At 35.2% G+C, this 19,349-nt stretch overlaps 1 protein-coding gene across 23 annotated transcripts in view; it reads left to right on the forward strand.

Annotated features, from left to right (window-relative positions):
* The window catches only part of GPHN (gephyrin), a 289,830-nt gene that overhangs the window by 213,587 nt on the left and 56,894 nt on the right, over positions 1-19,349 (forward strand). For 11 of the 23 annotated variants that reach the window (XM_032111557.1, XM_032111560.1, XM_032111559.1 and 8 more), the window contains 3 exons: positions 164-220; positions 2,214-2,285; positions 8,294-8,335. The exons of 5 other annotated variants lie outside the window; for them this stretch is intronic. In XM_032111557.1, the coding sequence (XP_031967448.1) occupies positions 164-220; positions 2,214-2,285; positions 8,294-8,335 (171 nt within the window). The remainder of the gene's footprint in view (positions 1-163; positions 221-2,213; positions 2,286-8,293; positions 8,336-19,349) is intronic. 7 more of the 23 variants (XM_032111562.1, XM_032111569.1, XM_032111568.1 and 4 more) reach the window with 2 other exon arrangements.

Genomic DNA, 19,349 nt, shown 5'->3' on the forward strand with positions numbered 1-19,349 from the left:
TCATTTATTCCAGAAATTAGAGTCTGTGTCTTTGTCCTCTAGAGGTGTCTCAGAGAGTCAAATTGATGTCTTGCATGTACTGCTAACTGATTGTGTGGAAATTTTTTTAAGTTCACTTTTTCTTTATTCTTCTGTCTTTTTTACCCATCTTCCCCCATTGTAGCAAATTAGACGGCCGGATGAAAGCAAAGGAGTTGCTAGTAGAGTTGGATCCCTCAAAGTAAATATGTTTCTAACATTTTTTTTGCAAGTTTTCTTCTATACCCTACACTTTTCCTTTTGAAGGGGGAGGTGTGGGGAGGGAGGGAAGGGGCTTTTCCATTTCTCACCATCCCATCATTTTTATTTCAGTATTCTTATTGCTGTTGGGTCACATTTTGTTTGTTTCTGTGCTACACATAGAACAACCTATTGAAGGCAGGCTGCCAGTTAGGTAGCTTTGGATGTCACTAGAAGTAAGAGATAGTAACAACCTTTTTAAAGTGCCTGTAATTTAGTGATCATGATTAAACCACTTCTCTGATCTATGTTGTTTGTTGTCTTATAACTGCCTGTTACATGGAGAAGTGATTTACTCATCTTCAAACTACTACTGCTTCCCATCTTGTAACATAATTAAACTTTTATAGCGTTCACACTTCTTGCATTTAATTCTGCAAAAGACCATTACAAGAGAGTTGAATCTTTCATATATATAGCCTTTAAATCAGAAAAAAAAATCAAGGTAGATAAAGATGAAATGAAAGAGATTCACATGAGACTAATAATAAGAATGGAGCCACTGTTTTACTGATAGTAAGTATCTTCTGCCTTTTAATGTTTGTATAAATATACACAAATATTTAGATTGCATAACAGAACAGGCAGATATCTAAACCAGTACCCACCATACAGTGTTACACCCTGATAAATGGTTTTAACCAAGGTGCTGATCATATGCAGTCCAAGCCATTTTGATCTCAAGAGTTTCCTCTATTTCAGCTATCCAATTTTTCACTTTTTTCCTACTTTATTTCCTTTTAGCACCTTCTCAGCCACTCATTATTTATTTTTTCTTCCGCATTCTCGTTGCCTTTCCTGCCGCCTTGGTTTATGATGTTTTGGTTTGGTTTTGGTTTTGTATGTAAGTGTATTGCATTTGTTCCAGGACAAGCCATCCTCTCTGTTCTCTAACACTGTTCTACAGCTGCTCTTTGTGAAAATATTATTTCACTGAGCACAAAGAAGGGGAGGGAAAGGATTAATTATGCACCTCTTTCCGGTAATGCCTTCATTTAAATTGATCTTAGCATAGAACAAGAAGCCAGTTGCTACTTGTTTATAGAAGTTCTAGCTAGAGGCATCTGTAGCATTCCTCACTGTCTGTGAGGCTTTATCTTTTCATCCTGTGATTTGGGAAGATGTTTTAATTACAGTGTAGATGAGAAGAGCAGTGTACATGAATGTGGCTCTGTTTCAGTGAGAGACATTCAGGACCACTGAATTCACATGGAGAAGAATACAAGGCAGCCACAATTTCTGTGCTGTTTTTGAGAATCCTGTACGTAATTGCAGTGACCCGGGCATTTTGAGATGATTGTGGGTCATCACATACAAATCTAGATGCATGCACATATGCAGAAGATGTAGCTTATTTAGATGGTGGGTTTCACCTATTATTACAAAGACCCATTGATAGCTCATTTCAGATTAATATTTCTTTATCTGATTTCCCAGGATTTAATTCCATGACCTAAAATATGTGTGTAGACAGAAAATCTTCCTTATAGAAAATGGGAAATCCTAATTGAGGTTCCCAAACATGAAAATTTACCTCTAAAAATTCTTTATATGGAAATAAATTCTAGAACACAGCCTTACCAATAAATAAGCAAATAAATAACTAAACAATGTAGCAGAGATTCAGTAGCTTTAGAATTACAGTTCCCTTGATTTTTCTTTTTTTTTCTGTAGTGAAAAAGAGCCATGTTAAGCAAAGATGTCTTGCTTCCAGATTCCAAGTTTACTGAGCCTTGTATGTCTGTGTTGTTCAAAGCACTTTGATGTCTTGAAATGTTTTGGCAGAGGCAGTGAGAAATGCATTATGCTATGATTTATTAAAAACAAAATAAAACAAAACACAAAAATAAAGAGCAAAAGAAAAATGAAGGGAAAAAAACCCGTGACAGAGAACAGGTTGCTTTTTCAATTCGTTTTCTGATGTTTACATGTAGCTCCATCGAAAGCTGGAGGAGCTCAGAGATCACCCAGAAGGCAATGTCAAAGGATGCTCTCTCCGAGTAAATGTACGATTTCACTCGGTGATCTGATTTTTTTTTTAAAACTTCTGCTGGCTGGTAACACCAAATATGATTGGTTTGTCCTCTCATCCCCATCTTTTTCCTTTCTCTATATTTCTTCCTTTGTGTTTGCTTTCTTTTCTAGCTGGGTTTTCATTTTAATATATGTGAGAAACCTGACCTGATTGACAGAGTTTGTTGTAAAGAATATCCTACTGCATTTTAATAAATGCTAATCAAACTGCTTGACTTTACAGAAACTAAAAAAAAAATCCCTTTCCAAAATCAAAGTTGCATATCTAAAAGTTTCCTGAATATTAGACTTAGCAATGAGTAAAACAGATACCTTTAATTTAAAGGATAAAAATACCTTCTGCCAGTGACTGATAGTCTTTCCTGAACCAAAACTATGGCTGATACAAGGTAACCCAAAAGCATATAGGTTCACATGTACCTCTGTCTTTGCCGTCAATCTTTTTTGGTCCCTATTTTATCTCACAAAATAGGTCAATATTTGGTTGAATGACAGCTATGCAAATTTTGTTGCTTGTTTTTTTAGCAGACTAATGCAAAAAATTCTGCAGCATATTTCTTCTGTGTCACATTCCTTGTTTAATGAAAAAAAGTTGTGAAAAAAGAATTAGGATCTAGTATATCAGTCATGACACCCTATAAAGTCACCCAATTTTCACAGAAATATTTAATAAAGCAAGTCAAATCCAACATGACAATACAGACAGCAGTGCCTCTTGTTTAGTAGTTCACCTCATAAATTAGGAACAGCTTTTCAGCAATTCTATATAGAGGTGTCTTTAAGCCATGTAATTTTGCATATAATGAAAATAAGGAAAAAATTTGTAGCAGAGTAGATGTGAAAGTTAGTAACACTTTATCCCTTTGTACATCCATCCACTGAAGGGTATCTCAATAATTTCTTTAGATTCATGTCCTCTGTGTTTTCCATACACTATGATTGTTGTCATTCTCAGAACTATCATTCTAATGCATAATCCACTATGGTTATACAGTACAAGATGATTTTTGTAATGAAAATTATTTGATAATTTTTGCCCCTTTTGGGTGCTTTTGTATATACAGCTTTGTATCTGACATACAGTTGATTACTGCTTATTGTCAAGTAGAAATTCTTGAGTTTATAATCTTTTACAGGTCAAATACGAGGAAATTGAGCTGCTAATATTTTGCAGTTTTCTATAAAATCAATCTGATTAAAAGGCAGTATCTTTTTCCTGGCAAATCTTTTAGGAATCAAGTTTTGGAGGGAAAAAACTGCGTCATATTTTAGATTTGGAGATAACTCACAATCAAGACAAAGCAAGTTCCTTTATTTTAGACTACTTTCTTAAATTCGTGATTTAGTACTTAAAAATAAATGTAAAGCCAGAAAAAAAATATGCATGAAGCAATGTACTACAAAAAAGATGTTCTAATCCTACATTATTTCACAGAATGTCAAATGGGGAAAGATTTCAAATTAAAAGCTGTGACTACATTAGCCATGGCAGCATGACAACATTAGTTGTCATGAAATTGTCCTGTTCCTCTGTGCCACTTTATCTGTTACTTCACGACCATACCGTCCGTGATGGAAGTCAGTCAGTTAGTAAGGAATGTAAGTAAATAAAGAAATATTCCATATATTCTGCATATGCCTTTGAGTTTCTTAAAACAAGCAGAACACGTTGCTAAAATTTGCTGCTTCGTCACTGCTGCTCTGATTCATGCAGTAATAATGGATGTTCTAGAGAAGAGCATTTTAAAAGACAGTATACAAATGACTGATCAAAGAGAAGAAATAGTGGACAAGTCTCAGTAGTGGACAGTTGGAGAAAAAAATAATGAGGGACCTGTTAATAGTTCATTTTCTCAATGATTTTCATTTTTTCCATAATGCTTTTGGAAAGGGTTTTAGATGTGGGTTTTTGATACTCCTACAATGTGGCAAAAGTATTGAATAGTATGGGAGGGGGAGCATATAGTATCTCATGGCCAGCCCCATAAGTGAAAATTAAATGCTATTGCACAATACCGTTAAGGTGGAACCTTTATTCCAGAATGAATTGCAAAGACATTCTTTCCAGATTAAATTTAAAGGCCATTGGAAATATGTAGGAAACACTGGAATTCTGCAGAATATCACAGATGCCACCAAAAATTTAGAAAGCTTGCCGGATATCTGAAATAAACTTGCACTGAAAACATGCATGAAAATTTAGTTAATTAAGGAATTTTGGTGATTGGGTAATTTTCAGTTTTAATATCTTTTAATATCAACAGTGCATAGCTATTTACAAGGGAGTTATCCTGACCTAAAGTTTGGTTTTTTCATTTCTTCTTAAGAAGTTCATTCATCTTGCAGTTCTTTTTGTGACTTAATACTCTGACCCTTGCAGTGACCAGTTCGACACTGAACTGTTTAGAAAATTTAGTGTTCTATCACTTGGACATGGTAGCATTCCCCCACTGCTGAAATTAATGTAGCAGTAGCAAGTAAGTGCAGTTGCTACTGACATGAGAAATGGTGAAAGAGTTGACTTATATTTTACAACTCCTAATACCTCCCAAATCTGATACCCCTCTGGAAGTGTGGAATTACTCTGAAATTCAACAGAACAATACTGCTTCAATCTGTGCTTTGAAGATTTTTTTTAGATCTTTGGGTTTTTAGGGTTTCGTTTGGGGGTTTTTTTGGTAGTAGTACAGGCTGTGAATTTTAAATACAAGTTTAATTTCTGCAGAAAAATATTATAGAAAGCCTATGAGAAAAAAAAATTATATCCAAGTACAGAGTTCCCAGGTAATACGCCAAGTAATTTTTTGTGGTTTTTAACCAGTATGGTTTCAAGTCAAAGATTCTGGTTCTTTTCTGGAAAAATGTTCTCAGAATTCATAGCAGTGGCCAAATACTTTCAATAGATCATGTTAAATGGAAACAGGTTTCTAATTTTTCATACAGACCGGTGTGTGTCAGAGTCTGTGGTCTCCTGCATTCATTTTCTGTCTTACTTTAAGTACCTGCCTTCTTTGGCTATGATGAATAACATGAATAACATGACTGTTATTCTTGATCCTAACATTCACTTAGTTAAAAATCTGAGTCAAGTAAGGCCTTCAGACTGAAACCAAATCACTCTTGCAGCATTTGAACCAGGTTCTCAGTTGGTGTAAATAGCTCTTTTAAAAGAATTCTCACAGTGGTGAATTTCTGTGACTGACAATTTGGCCCCTTAAATTGAAAGTTTTTGAGGGAAAAGAGCCCAAATGCCAGCACATTAGCTTCACCTAACATAATATGTAGGGGTTGTCAGGTAGCATACCAAATAAGGACAGCTGCTCCCTCTCTCAAACTGGACAAAACAGTCACTGAAGTTCATATATGACAACAAATCATAAGTAGAGTAGGTGATAGATTGCAGAAACATCAAAGGAGCTTGGAAACATATTGACATTTAATTTTAATAGCACAGAAACAGTACACTAACAAAATCCTGAAATCAGGTAGATGCTTAAAAATGGAGACCAGTTAGCAAAAAGGCAATGACATAGAAATGATCAGGAAATTATAAGTGTGCAGCAGATTAAACAGTCACACTGTGTGATCCTATTGAAGATAAACAGTAATCCCCATGTGCTGTGAGCATAATCCTTTCCTCAAGAATATTAGGTCAGTTTGGAACTACAGCACTTCCATATATCTTTGATTTCATCATTATGAGAAAATGAAATGGGTACACTGAGAGTCTTGACAGGTATGAATAAGAAGAGAATTGGAAGTAACATTAGGAGATTAAGGAAAATTGTGCATGTGTGTGGTTTTGAGCATAGCAAGAAAAAATATAATAACTGCTATCTTATTGAGGGGAGTATTATCATTTGCTTCTGTAGAACTGGAACTGGAAAATACAATATTAATTAAAGTTATTAAATTCTAATTGGAATAAGACTGAAGTTAAATGGTTCCATTATTAATGAAAATATGGATAATTAGATTACAAGATGCTTTGACAAGGAAAGTGATAGCATTCTACTTAAAGTAGTTGCCTCAGAGAAGATGAAGGTGCACAAATGTCTAGCATGCCCCTTGTAAGTTGGTGTGAGGAGTAGACAACATGAACCAAGTTCTTCAGGTTTTTGTGGAGTATGGTTCCAAACCTTCTGATCATTGTTGTTTCTGTGTATCTAGTTTCTGATATGTAAAAAATTGATGCTGTGATGATTCTTGCTATTCATGCATTCTTTGGATCCTCACCTGCAAAACCGAGGCTAATGTTTTATTCCATGCTGTTGGAAGACAAACCATGGAAACAGTGGCTGGGCATTATTTGTGAAAATCTTGATTAGAGCCTCATCCAAAAGTCTTAGGTGAATAGCTGCACCCCTGTTCTGAGCAAAAGCACACCTTATCTTTTTAAGAAAGATTTCAAAGCAGTATTTCTAGAAACAGTTTTTGCTTTGTCAGAAGAGGATCTTCCTTTCTTCTTTTTTTTTCTATAATTATAAAATAGACTGTTTAAGAATAACAGTTGATTTCCTAAAACTGTGTTTTTCAGTCTTGCTGTTTGTCTGAAGGAATTTTCTATTTTTGTCTTAGTCCTTCTGCAAATCATCTCATAAAATCAGTTTAAGAAAACATTTCACCAGTTGAAGAAAATGCTGAGTGTGTGTGAATATTTAAGATGATGTGAAGTGATTAAAATTTCCTTAGTAATGTTATCTAGAAGAGCAAATGAAATACAGAATGCCAGAAAGGAGCAAAAATATTTTTGGAGTATTAAAAACTTTTCAAGGAAGAAAAAAAAAATTGTATATTTAATGGAGACATAAATTAGCACAGACCAATGTGACTGTAGAAATTTCCTGGAAGTGATATTTTATATTTCAATGAAAAAATATGAAATACACATTTAAAACTGAAAAATATTCTTGAAAAACTTCTTATGAGTATTATGGTCTCTGCTAAGTCCATCATATACCTAAGTCAGCAAGTGGTCACTAATAACCTGTGTGGAAATCCTTGATGGATTCATCTTTACCACAAATTTATCCAAACTGTTTGTTAAGTCTAAGGAATTTTTGCTAAGGCTTCTGATAATCCATTTTTTCACCCCTAGGAAAAAATGAAGACATGATTTTTAGTACATTTATAAGAATCTTTTTTTTTACATTTCATTTATTAGGCTGGTTTTATTCCTTCTTCAGACAGTGAAACATGAAATATTTTCACCCAAATAAAGGATTTTCCTATAAATTACTGGAGAGTCCTTTTACTTGAGTTATGTCTGAGTGATTAATAGTTTACAGTAATGACTATCGTGGATAAATAAAATGTGTCTTAAGCAATCAGTAAAACTGTTGTGTTACCAATTAACTGGTGTTAACTTGCACTGAAAGCTCTTGACAGTTGACAGTCCCTCAAGGATCACGCACTTTACATTGCTTAGGGGCATCATCTGCAGATTTCTACTGACCTATATCTGGCCATTAGTCGTTGAACTTTGCAAGTTATTCTGGTTTTTGGGGCAGTGAGATTGAAGAAAAACCTCCCTTGTCAAAATGCTGTTTCTGAGTATGTCAACACATAAAGATATTCAGAGCCTCTTATGGGTTTTCACCCATAAGATTATATCCTTTGCAGAGTTAGAATAAAACTAATACTTTTAAATGAAACAGATCAGTAAAGTTTCATCCTAGAATACCTTATTGTCCTAAAGATAGTGTTGTCAGACATTTAGAGAAGGAAGAATTTATATTTGTCTTCAGATTCATTATTAGTTTTAATTATTTTTCAAATACAATTTTTTTTTTCTTTTAATAAGCTTCCACCTTAAAAGGCATAAATTTAGAGTTTCTGAAATAGCTGGTCATGGAAACTTTATGAACCCCCTGCCACTATCTCAGTGCTGGAACCACCTATACAGAAAACCTTCTGAGACCCTTACTGTGCCACCATTTCTTTTTTAACAATGTTTTCCTTTTCCCCACTGCACAACCAGGCTCGACTCCCTTCGTGCTCATCCACCTATAGTGTTTCTGAGGTATACTTTGCACGTGTTCTCTCACACAGTCGACCTGCTCACCCATCACACTTTTTTGATTTTATTTACTTTTTTCTTTTTTTTTGCATTGCACTGTGCACAAGTGGGGAAAAATCAGCTGGGGGGGCAGATTTTGCATGATCAATCTGCAACCATGTTCAGCATGGTTTTAAAATCACTGCACCACCATGATGTCTAGTCCAGTAGTTAGGCAACTACTACATAGCATATGAGCATAAATTATATGATAAAAGCATCCTTATCTCTTACATTAAGTAAAAATAACAAACATGCAGATGTCAAGGCTTCAAAACACTTCACTTGTTAGTCTGACCCATTTTTGGGCAATGAAACTGGAAGGACTCTGTAAAGATGGCCATCAGGTTATGATTGCTAATTACCTGTCTAGATATAGGCAGGTTTATGACGCCTGAAGTTCATTATTAATTCCCAAAGCTCTGGCTCGAGTCGGTACCTGCCAAAATGCATGTACCATTTTAAATACTTCCATATCAGCTTCATAATGGTCTTCTGTAATGAGGTATGAACCATCTTAACAAGAATTAAAAATGAAAATACTTTCAATTGTAATTAGAATGGGGAAGAAAAAAGAAATAAGATAAACTAGAATTCACCACATCATGGAATAAAAACAAAGTTCATAAAACACTGTAAAATTAATTCCATGACCTGCTGTGTAAAGATTAGGTTTAAGCATATGATTATAATTGATAAATGGATAAGTATCAAAACGATGGACTTAAGGTTTTCTGCTATACTGAATCAGTGTTGAGCATGTACAGTTATTTATTCTTTATTTTAAAAGAATCTCTTAAAGTTGACAAGATCCCATAAGAAGTTAACAGTTTGCTCTATCTCACACCATGGGCCAGGTTCTAGACCTGATCTGAATGTTCTATTCATGAGCAATTTAAAAAATGCAGACATAAAGAGCTCGTCTACTCAATCACTTTGTTCCTAAGCAGAAAGACCTGTACATTGCTGATTGTGTAATTTGTTATCAAAAGTTTCAGCTTCAGCAAGCAATTGTTCCTAGAACTTCCTCATCCTTAGTAATAAAAGTTTATTATAGTTTCCGTGTATGAATAGGAAAAAGATGTAATAGAACAGTTCTTAAGAAGAAAGATGCATACCAGTTTTCCTGTCATAGGTCTGTATAGATCAACAGTTGCTGTCTGGCTCTACCGGCAGACATGTAGTTTTAAAACTAATCAAGTATATGTTCTTAAAAGCACCTGATATGTATTCTGCAGTTCATCGTGCCTCATCACTGTATTATATGAAAGCCTCACTGTTTTTGTCATCATTATCATCAAAACACCAATATGGAATAAATAAATTATACTATACTCGCATACAAAGACACTTTTCTCTAAGCTAATACCGGAACAAGAAATTAAGTTTAGTGCTTACAGGTGCAAGACAGAAGCCATCCTCACCTCACTCTGTTCCTCTGAATATCTGTATGAGATTAAGAAAAAGGAGTGCATCAACAGGCGTTTTGTAGTTCATATCAGCAAAAAGGATGAACATGCTCTTACAGATGATGAAGTCAATAAGTCACTTTCAGGGAAATTAGAGTCTTCTTGCTTTGCCTGAAACTTCAGCCATTTGTCCTTCCCTCCACTTTACGGAGGGATCACTGTCTTCAGAAGAAATGCAAACCAACATATTGCAGCTGGTAACTGATCAGCATGTATGAGTCTCCTGCTTGATCAGATTCCAGAAACTTTTTTGCCTTCTCCAAAACTATCACTTCTTTGCAATTTGTGCTAAAGAATCTGAAGTATCAAGGTGGCACTGCAAGACTGTGCAAGCAATTCATCCTTTATACCCTGTCCAAAGGCAAGATCTTCATATCTAAACTGCAAATAGCCTGGCTGTCTGCTGAGCCTGATCTTGTGATGCAGTAGCTGATCAGGATTTCATGCTCACAAAACACACAGTACAAGATATAAAAAGCACAATGTATAAAAAAAAAATGGATACATTATTCTCTAGTGGCAGACTACCACCCGTGTATTTTTCAGCAGAACATTCAAGCCACTGACAGATCCAAAGGAATAAATCAATTGAAACTGAGGATACCTGTGGCCATCGTAACTATTTGAAGAGTCAGGAAGGGATTGGAGGTTTTCTGGGGTCCATAAAGGATTTGTAGTCTAGTTTCTATCTTTTTAAGAGACTCTTCATTCAAACATACAGCTTAATGTCAGGATGCACATCAAACAATGCTCAACCTCATCCTCTATTATTTTGGAAAATGGGAAGGGCTGCTATGAGTAAACATCTTGACTTCTAAATTATGTGATAGAAAATCTCCCAAACTGAAGTATTGTTAAATCAACTCCAAAAGCCTGCCAGTAGTATTGATCATGGGAAGAAAATTAGTAGTGGTGTATTACATGACTTCTCATACCCAGGGGGGGAAAAAGAACCACACATCTGATAGGATCTCAGGGGGTTTTTTTGTGTCCACACGTATTTCTGTGGTTCTTATTCCAAAAGATATTTTTCTTAAGCTAATTCTTAAAGCACCAAGTTTGGAGTTTCTTAATTTTCTGCATCTGAGCCATCATCAGATAGCTTTGGACCATCAGAGGATATCTGGAACACAATGGCAAGAGAAATGGAATCAGTGCTGAGATTTCAGCTGAACCTGCCTTCTGACAAAGGTACAATGAAAGATAAAAGAAAGAACCTCATATAAATGATTTCTGAAATCTCTTTTTAGGAAATAGGTGTATTAGATTCATTGTAAAAAAATTCCTCACTATTTTAGTTGTTGAGAAAAGGTCTGGAATTGGATTAATTGGCACTTGGAGAACTCAGATTGTCAAAAATGAAAGTCAGTCTACTATCAAGGATTTCCTGTCACATAGAAGGTCTTTGATTGAGGAAGTAAAAGATCTTCCAGCAGAAGACAAATAGGACCTGTGTATTCTGCGTTGTGAAGAATTTGAGGTAGAATTTGCTGCCTGTGTTTTTCATAGAAAACATCCTTGTAGAGGCTTTTTTGCATCTCAGAGTCCAATAATTAGAAAAAGCTTCTTTTCATCTGTTCCTTTTTATTGTCACCAGTAGCATGAGTGGGACTGCAAATGTGGTCAACTGATGCCTATTTGAGAGTAATGAGCAGAAAGATTTTAGAAACTTCTACTTGCTTTTAGGTATAGAGAAGTTGTTGAGTTGCAGGCATTATAGTGTAAGAGTATTATACACCCTCTTAGCCCCAGTCAGCCCCTTAAAAATTCCCCTTGTCTGAAATGAGGTCTTTTCTTTGGTTCAATTCAGTGAAATTGAAGTTTCTTTAAAAAGAGATTTCCTTGTGTCGAGAGAAGTAAAGCTTTAATTCTCTAGAACAGTATGATGATAAAATGTAAGTTTATATTCTCTTTAAATTTCACAGTGTGCAATAAAGTTTTTCACTCTTGGTGAAAACCAGTTAGCTTCATGCCTGTAATTTTTGTGGATGTTAGCAGGACTACCTAAAGGGTTTGTCTAAGAGTTAAATGATTAATTAGGATTTACAGTGGCTTAACAGTTGTGTAGAATAGATTTCTAATTTACTTATTATTCAGTTGCCACAAAACACAGTAATTTATTTTTAAATAGTAGTAGTTCACTTAAGGTATTAAATCAAATCAGCTTCATTTAAATATTTAGAAGTACTCTGACATCAGCTTATATCTTAAAAATATCATTCACAGTGTAAATTGAACAGATTATTCAATGAAGGTCCATAATCTAATTTATAAAATTACACTTAGGCAGTGTTATGCAATGGCACCATTTTTTATTCTCATTTGTATCTCAAACTTTCTATTAGTAGCATCAGTTTTTCTCTCCCTCTCTCTCCCTGTCCTCTGGCTTTTGCATGCGCTGTGTGTTTGGCTAAAAGCGTAATGAAGGAAACCTGTTGATCTGCTTGTTGGAAGGATAGTGGCAACAAAATGTTTATTGCAGTGCTACTCCCTGCTTTCTAAAAAATCAAGTCTTTCAAAGAGGAAGACACTCAGGTCCATAGTTTGTCATATGTTTTATTTAGCCTTATTGAGTGGTTAGAGCGAGATGTCTTTTATTGTGAAAGATCTGCAAAATACTGTGTTAGTTCTCTCTCCCACAAAGAATATTATTTCCATAAAGATAGGTTTGGAATATATATTGGCTGCATACTGATTGATGGGATTTAATTGTATATTTAGCATTGTTAATAACACAGCAGAGAAGTGTATTATTTTACCTGATAACAGAGAGTCAGCAGTACAGGGAATTAAGGAGCAATATTCAGAGGACAAGAGGAAATACTATTTCCTGCAATAGGTAGTTGACTTCACAAGACCATTCAGAGACTGCATGAAGATTCTTAAGTGCTGTAGGTTAAAGTATTTTATATAGTGTACATTACAAAATGTTGTAAATAACTGAATCTTGTTCTTCAGAATTAAAGCCGGGTAAGAGACTGGTTCTCCTTCTGTTTAGACTAGTTTGAATAGAAGGCAATACTGAAAGACCACTAGCTGCAACTATGGCTTTCAGATGTTTACCACCAGCATAGAACCTGAATTCAGTTTTAGGTACAGGATGCTAAGTTCACTGTTGATATCTGTTGTAAATCGGTTCTACATAGCACAAACTGAGTAAATGTAAGCAGGTCCCCTGTTCTTTTCTCTGATTTCATGCAGAAGTCCAGCAGATAGAGAACTTGGTTCATTACATCTGACATACTCATATACTGAGCCATTGAACAGAAATTTCTGCATTAAATTCAGATTCTCTATCTTGTTGACTTATGAATGCCATATACTTTGTAGAGATGCTCTTTCAAATTTGAAATAATGTTTTTCCAAGAAATAAATGAACACAAAAGAGCCAATAATCATTTGGGGGTTGTCCAGTTATGTTGGCTCAATCTACTCCTGGTTTTCTGTGGTTTTGATTTGGGTTTTTTTGCAGTTGCTGACAGAACAATCAGTTTTTAAGTAAAATCAGAATTTATAGACATTTCTCTTTCAAACATGAGCAAGAACTCAGAGCTTTCTATTTGGCAATTGCCATTTAAAGGATTGCATTTTGATTTGCTAATAGTACCACCTTACTCTAGGCTTAAGAAAAATTAATTAATTAAAATTCTTACTTTTAGAGAAACAGTTTCCTCAGTGCACATTAAAATGCAAAAATTTATGAAAAAAGAGTGATCTTCCTTATTCATAGAAAATAGCTTTGCTATTGCTATCTTCATTCATGATATTAGGATTCGTTTGGGATTAGGATTACAAAACATCTTCTCTAGCATTCTTTCTGCCATATGAGAATAGAGTATGGCAAAATTTCCAAGTTACATCAGGAAGGACAGTGTGTTATTGCAATAATCTGATCAAAGTATACTTTAATAACTTTGATTAATGATAGCTAATTTTTTTTTAATTCTTTAACAAATGTTGCTATATTTGTACTTTAAATACTATTTATCTTTGTTCACCCATTGCCGAATCTCAAATTAGATCCATTATTAGTTCCTACATACAAAATAGAAGCAAAATTTTACTTAAACCTACAGCTTCTCTGTGCATGGTACTTAGCTTTTGACTTCTGCCAAATAAAATTTTTCCTTCACGTTAGCATTTTGCACTTTCATTCTGTACTAATAAATTCAATTCAAGCACTAAGTTAATTTACAAAAAAAACCTATTTAACATTTGGAAGAGTGGTAGAAGATGAGGTTTTGAACAGCATCTCATTTCATGTTAGAGATTTTGGCTTAAACCTTATCTATTCAACTTAACAAAATTGTAATACTTTTTATTAATTTTTATTATGGTAAAATGTTTTCCAGGTCTACATTTATCAGAGAAATAGCACATAAATAATTTCTATCCTTTTCCACCTGGAATTTAAAGGTCCTTTAAAATTAATTTTTAATTTTTTAATTAAAAAAACTTTTTGTTTCGAGACAAATCTTTATGTTTCATTTTTTAATTAATATTCCCCCTTCTTGTGCCACAAAACAGGAAGACGTTTCACCTTGCCTTATGGTTGAGATGTGCAATCCTTTATGAAACAAATTAGATCAAGCCAAAGAGCTACCAATGTCATTTTCATTTTGTTTGATTATAGCTTAGACTCCTTTGCATTTTCCAAAGTCAGTCTTACCATTATTTCACTGTAAATACATCCATTTAAGCAAAGGGGTTTTTTCTGTTTTCTTGTGCTGTACCATACCTTGGACTGTGTGGCAATAAAATTGGCTTGATTAGATGTAACTGTGAGGGTTTTTTCCTAAACTACTGTTTTCTTTTTAAATCCAGTATTAACACTGTTCACCAGCATACATTGTTTAGAATTTATTTGTTTACTACTTAAATCAGCTTGTTTGAGAAGCCAGACATTATTTTGCATTGTGTTACACTAGTAATAACATTTAGTGCAACTGTTCTCTAGCTCCAGCTCCCAAAGCAATCTAACTCTGAAGAATCAGCTTTAGTCATATAATCTATAAAAAATTAGTCTAAAGTCTGAAATAACAATGAATCAAAATACAGCAAAGCTTCTACTGCTGTTACAGCTTTTGGAGTAATCACTGATGTAAAATGCCATGCATGTGATTTAATTTACATGTATCTCTAGTGGGCAGTGTCTGTTTAAATACATGGAAATCAAATTAGATATTCACAGCAGTGTCAGTATCAGTAATGCACAGCTCAAATGTCAGTGGGTTCCCATCAGTGCTCCCTAAGTTATCTTCCTGTTTTTCCCATTTTTCAAATGCCACTTTTTAACATGGAAACAACTTCTTTTTGCTAAGCATTATTGCCATAAACTTTATTGTTAAGAACTAGAGGGCAGAATGAATGTCCTTATTCACAGTATTTTCTATTTCCCTTTCTCATCTTTGGCTTTCCAAAATTCAGTGCTGCTACAAGCCCAGCCAAATTAGTGTTGTGTTCTCAGGTGCATAACTGCTGTGGAGAGCCTGGTGGTTGCTGTTGTGCTGTACCTTGCAATACAGACTGCCAAATTCAAGACAGCACTAAAGGAATCTTATCCTATTGAGCCTTTGACACTCAAAGAAAAATCTGAAATGCAAATCCTCTTTCTTCATTTGCATTTCTTGTTACTTTCAAAAATAATTTCTAACTTGGGTTTAACAATAGCTTTTAGTGCAACGTTTGTTCAGTTCCAGCCTCTCCTTTCTATAGCTTATGAATCCTCTGAAATCTTCGTGTTATTCATCCACGACCATTCTGATTTCACTTTAAGGATTCTCCTCAGAGGTATGTGGTCTGTGTGCCTGTCTCTAAGGCAGAAATCTAGCTCTTCACACAATAATTCACTGTCTGGTATTTATGACTCAGATGGATTCATGCAATGAAGATTTATTTTTCTTACAGTTGTCGCTCCCTAGTTTGAATCTTAAACTTGAAAGAGCTTTATTTATTTTTATACTTTAAAGTGTACAGGACTGAGGTTTTGATTGAATATTGTATACATCAGAGATTATAATATATGCCAGATACAAGATTATTATTACCTATGCTTACTAGTTTTGGCTCTTGTACTTGAAGCCCTTCAAATTTAATCCTCCTAGCTCAAATAAAAATATCAAGCTTAACTAAAATCAACTTCTTTGAAGTTATGCTAGTGCAGAAAGTGTGATCGTACTACATGGGGAAACATGTTTTGTTCCTGCTCACATAGGTGAGTTTAAAAAGTAGTCCAACCATTCACTTTAGAATGATAATAACTATAAAAATCTCCAACCAAAATTTCTAGGAAACACCAATGGAAAAAGGTGAAATTTAACTTAAAAGATGCTTTAAAAATGTAAGAATTTGGGTGGTTGCTTTTGCTGACTCTTTTGGCCTGAAGGTTCACTGCTCATTTGATTGGTGGCTTTTGAAGCCACAAAGTCACAGAACAGAGTTTATAAGTGTTGATTTCTTTGTTCCTGTTTACGTGTGTTCGTATTCCTTTAACATAGAAATACAAGGAATGTTGCCTGTGTGGCCAGCTTCAGGAAGATAAGACTGTAAGCATGAAATAGGAGTTGTGGGCTTTGTTAGCCTACAAGTTTGAGTCAGACTTCAGTGGAGAGATGCTTTTTCACTCTGCAGATCTTGGATCAAAGGAATGGAGGCCTGTAGGCTTAGAAGCAGATAGGACCAAAAACAGTAATGCTAAAAATTCCAAACATGCCTCTGCCAATTCCCCACCAATATTTATTCAGATATTGACAATAACTAGATATTAAGAAAACTGAATCATGTTTCCCAGCAGTAGCAGGTGTGGTGAATGGTGACTCCATCTCTGCTGTTTCTGGAACAGAAAGTGCAGTACTGTAGCAGGAAGGCTTGAATGGGTGCCAAGGAAGCCTCTGTCACATTTTGTGTCTCCACATTAGTGCTGACTTAATGTTTCTTGCTGGAAAAACTTCTTGCAACATTTTCAGGGGTACTCATTTTCTGTGTGTCCTTCTTGAGACACATATTGTGTGATTTTCATGTCATGCCACAGCTGACTGTGTTCACTCCCAGCCCAGAGAGCCAATGGTGTCCTGGGCTGCATCCAGAGCAGCATGGGCAGCAGGGAGAGGGAGGGGATTCTGCCCCTCTGCTCTGCTCTGGTGAGACCCCACCTGCAGTGCTGCATCCAGCTCTGGGGTCCCAGCACAGGAAGGACATGGACCTGCTGGAGGGAATCCAGATGAGGGCCACAAGGTGATCCCAGGGCTGGAGCACCTCTCCTGTGAAGACAGGCCAAAAGAGTTGGGGTTGTTCAGCCTGGAGAACAGAAGGCTCCACAAAGGCTTCTGCAGCCTTCCAGTACCTGAAGGAGACTACAAGAGAGCTGAAAAGGGACTTTTTACAAGTGCATGTATTGATAGGACAAGGGGAAATGGCTTTAAGCTGAAAGAAGGCAGGTTTACATTAGATGTGAGGGGTAGTGAGACACTGGAACAGGTTGTCCAGAGAAGTTGTGAATGCCTCATCCCGGGAAGTGTTCAAGGCCAGGTTGGTTGGGGCTCTGAGCAACCTGGTCTAATGGAAGGTGTCCCTGCCCATGGCAGGGGGTTGGAACTCGATTACCTTTAAGGTCCTTTCCAATGCAAGCCATTCTGTGATTCTATGCTGAGCATTCCAAATGCAGTTGAAATAAATGGCAACTGAGGATCTAATCTCTGCAATCTGACTGTAGGCATGTCAGGTTAAATTTAGTCTAGATGTCTCTGGGCCTCAGTTTTCCATTTCTAAAATCAAGCCATACCTCTACTTCACAAAGATTTTGCAAAAAGAAATTCCTTCATGTGTATTACAAGGTTTTGTTTTGTAGAACCGAGCCCAACAGAGAAATCTATAAAGAATTAAATAATTACCCATTTAGCAAACAGTTTGAATAATGTTTAGTAAGTAAAACATGGAACTAGTCTTTGAGCAGGGAGATTAAAATAAAGTAGCCTTATCTTGTCTTATGCAGACACATTGCTGATAACAGTTATGATGAAGTTATGATGCCTTCATGTCAAAGGAAAAATGAGTTGCACACATAACATTGATCTGTCCTAAATGTTGTTTCACTTAAACTTGCCAATTTTACTTGACTACATTTGAATAAAGAATTTATTTTAAAAGTTTATTTTGAGAGTCACACAATTCAAGAAAAATAGTTTAATTTTTTTTTTTTTTTTTTTTTTTTTTTTTGGCAATAATGGGGATATTTCACTGTTTTAATGCTGCATTGAAATTGACTGTTCCTGGGTAAAGAAATAAAAGTGTGAAAATTGTTGAAATTTCATTGAAATTTCATTGAAAAGCAAAATACTTGTAATAGAAATTAAGCTTTTTTCAATGTCAACCATACTAGTCAAGGGTTAAAGAGTAATTTATAGTGTGCTTGAAGACAAGAATTTTTATACATCACTCATGTATCTGATTAAAAACAGCTTAAGAAGTTGGTTAATCTGGCATGGACAAGGAGTTCAAAAAGTCTTAATGCTGGTCAGATAGGATATAACTCAGACATCTAATGCATACTTGTAAGGCTAAGTGGTTTGTCAGTCAAATTGCCAGGGTGTGAAATTATATGAAAATAGGCAAGTAAATACCATTTCTGTGGCAAACAACGAGGTTAACAGGATTTTTTTTGCCCTTGTACCTCTTAGGAAATACAGCTTATTCTCTTTGCCTTTGTTTACACTAGCTACTTCTCAAACTGGAGAATATTTCCAGGGTATTTGGAGAATGTTCAAGATTTTCATTCAAACAAATAAAAGATCTTATTCACAATTAGTAATACAAGTAGTAGAATGTTTTATTTTTCTAAGTGCAATGTTTTCTAGAGATTTCTTGTATCCTACAAATCCCACTTGAATTTTGATAGCACAGGTTAGAAATACCTGTTGGAGTTCATGCACAAATGTTTATGACTTGATTTAATATGGGCTTTAGCTTATACAAGATACTTGATCTCTTCGTATTTGGGTATTATAATTAATGCAGCTTCTCTGAACAAAAAGCAGTATGATCTTGAACCGCCCCTGAAATATCACAGAAACGTGCCATCTTTCTAGTGCTACTCATACAGCATTATCTGTATGCTGTCCCCTACTCCTAAAAACACAAAATGCAGCTCGTATTTTTTTCTCATACAAAAGTAAACATTTCATTAAAATTACTCTGAAGAGAAGAAATCCCTCTTTCCTCTATTAATTCTCAACTATGAAGCCTATAGTGCCAGTTCGTAGTAGCCAGTTTGCTTTCCTGTTAGCTGACTGTGGTTTGCTATTTTGTCTCCTTTTTTTGCTGTATATATCATAGTTACTGCTATTTTCTCATTGTGAGGTGTTCAGCTCGCAGTTTTAGTTGGTGTGTAAGATTTCATTGAATCCTCTTCTAGAAATAAATGTGTTGATTTTACCTCTCCAATGGACAATGTCAGTTTCTGTTGAGAGGTGACTAATCCCAGAAAACTGCCCTTTGCCTTTTCATTCCGTATT

This window comes from Corvus moneduloides, chromosome 6 (assembly GCF_009650955.1).
Source record: "Corvus moneduloides isolate bCorMon1 chromosome 6, bCorMon1.pri, whole genome shotgun sequence".
Lineage (NCBI taxonomy): Eukaryota > Metazoa > Chordata > Aves > Passeriformes > Corvidae > Corvus > Corvus moneduloides.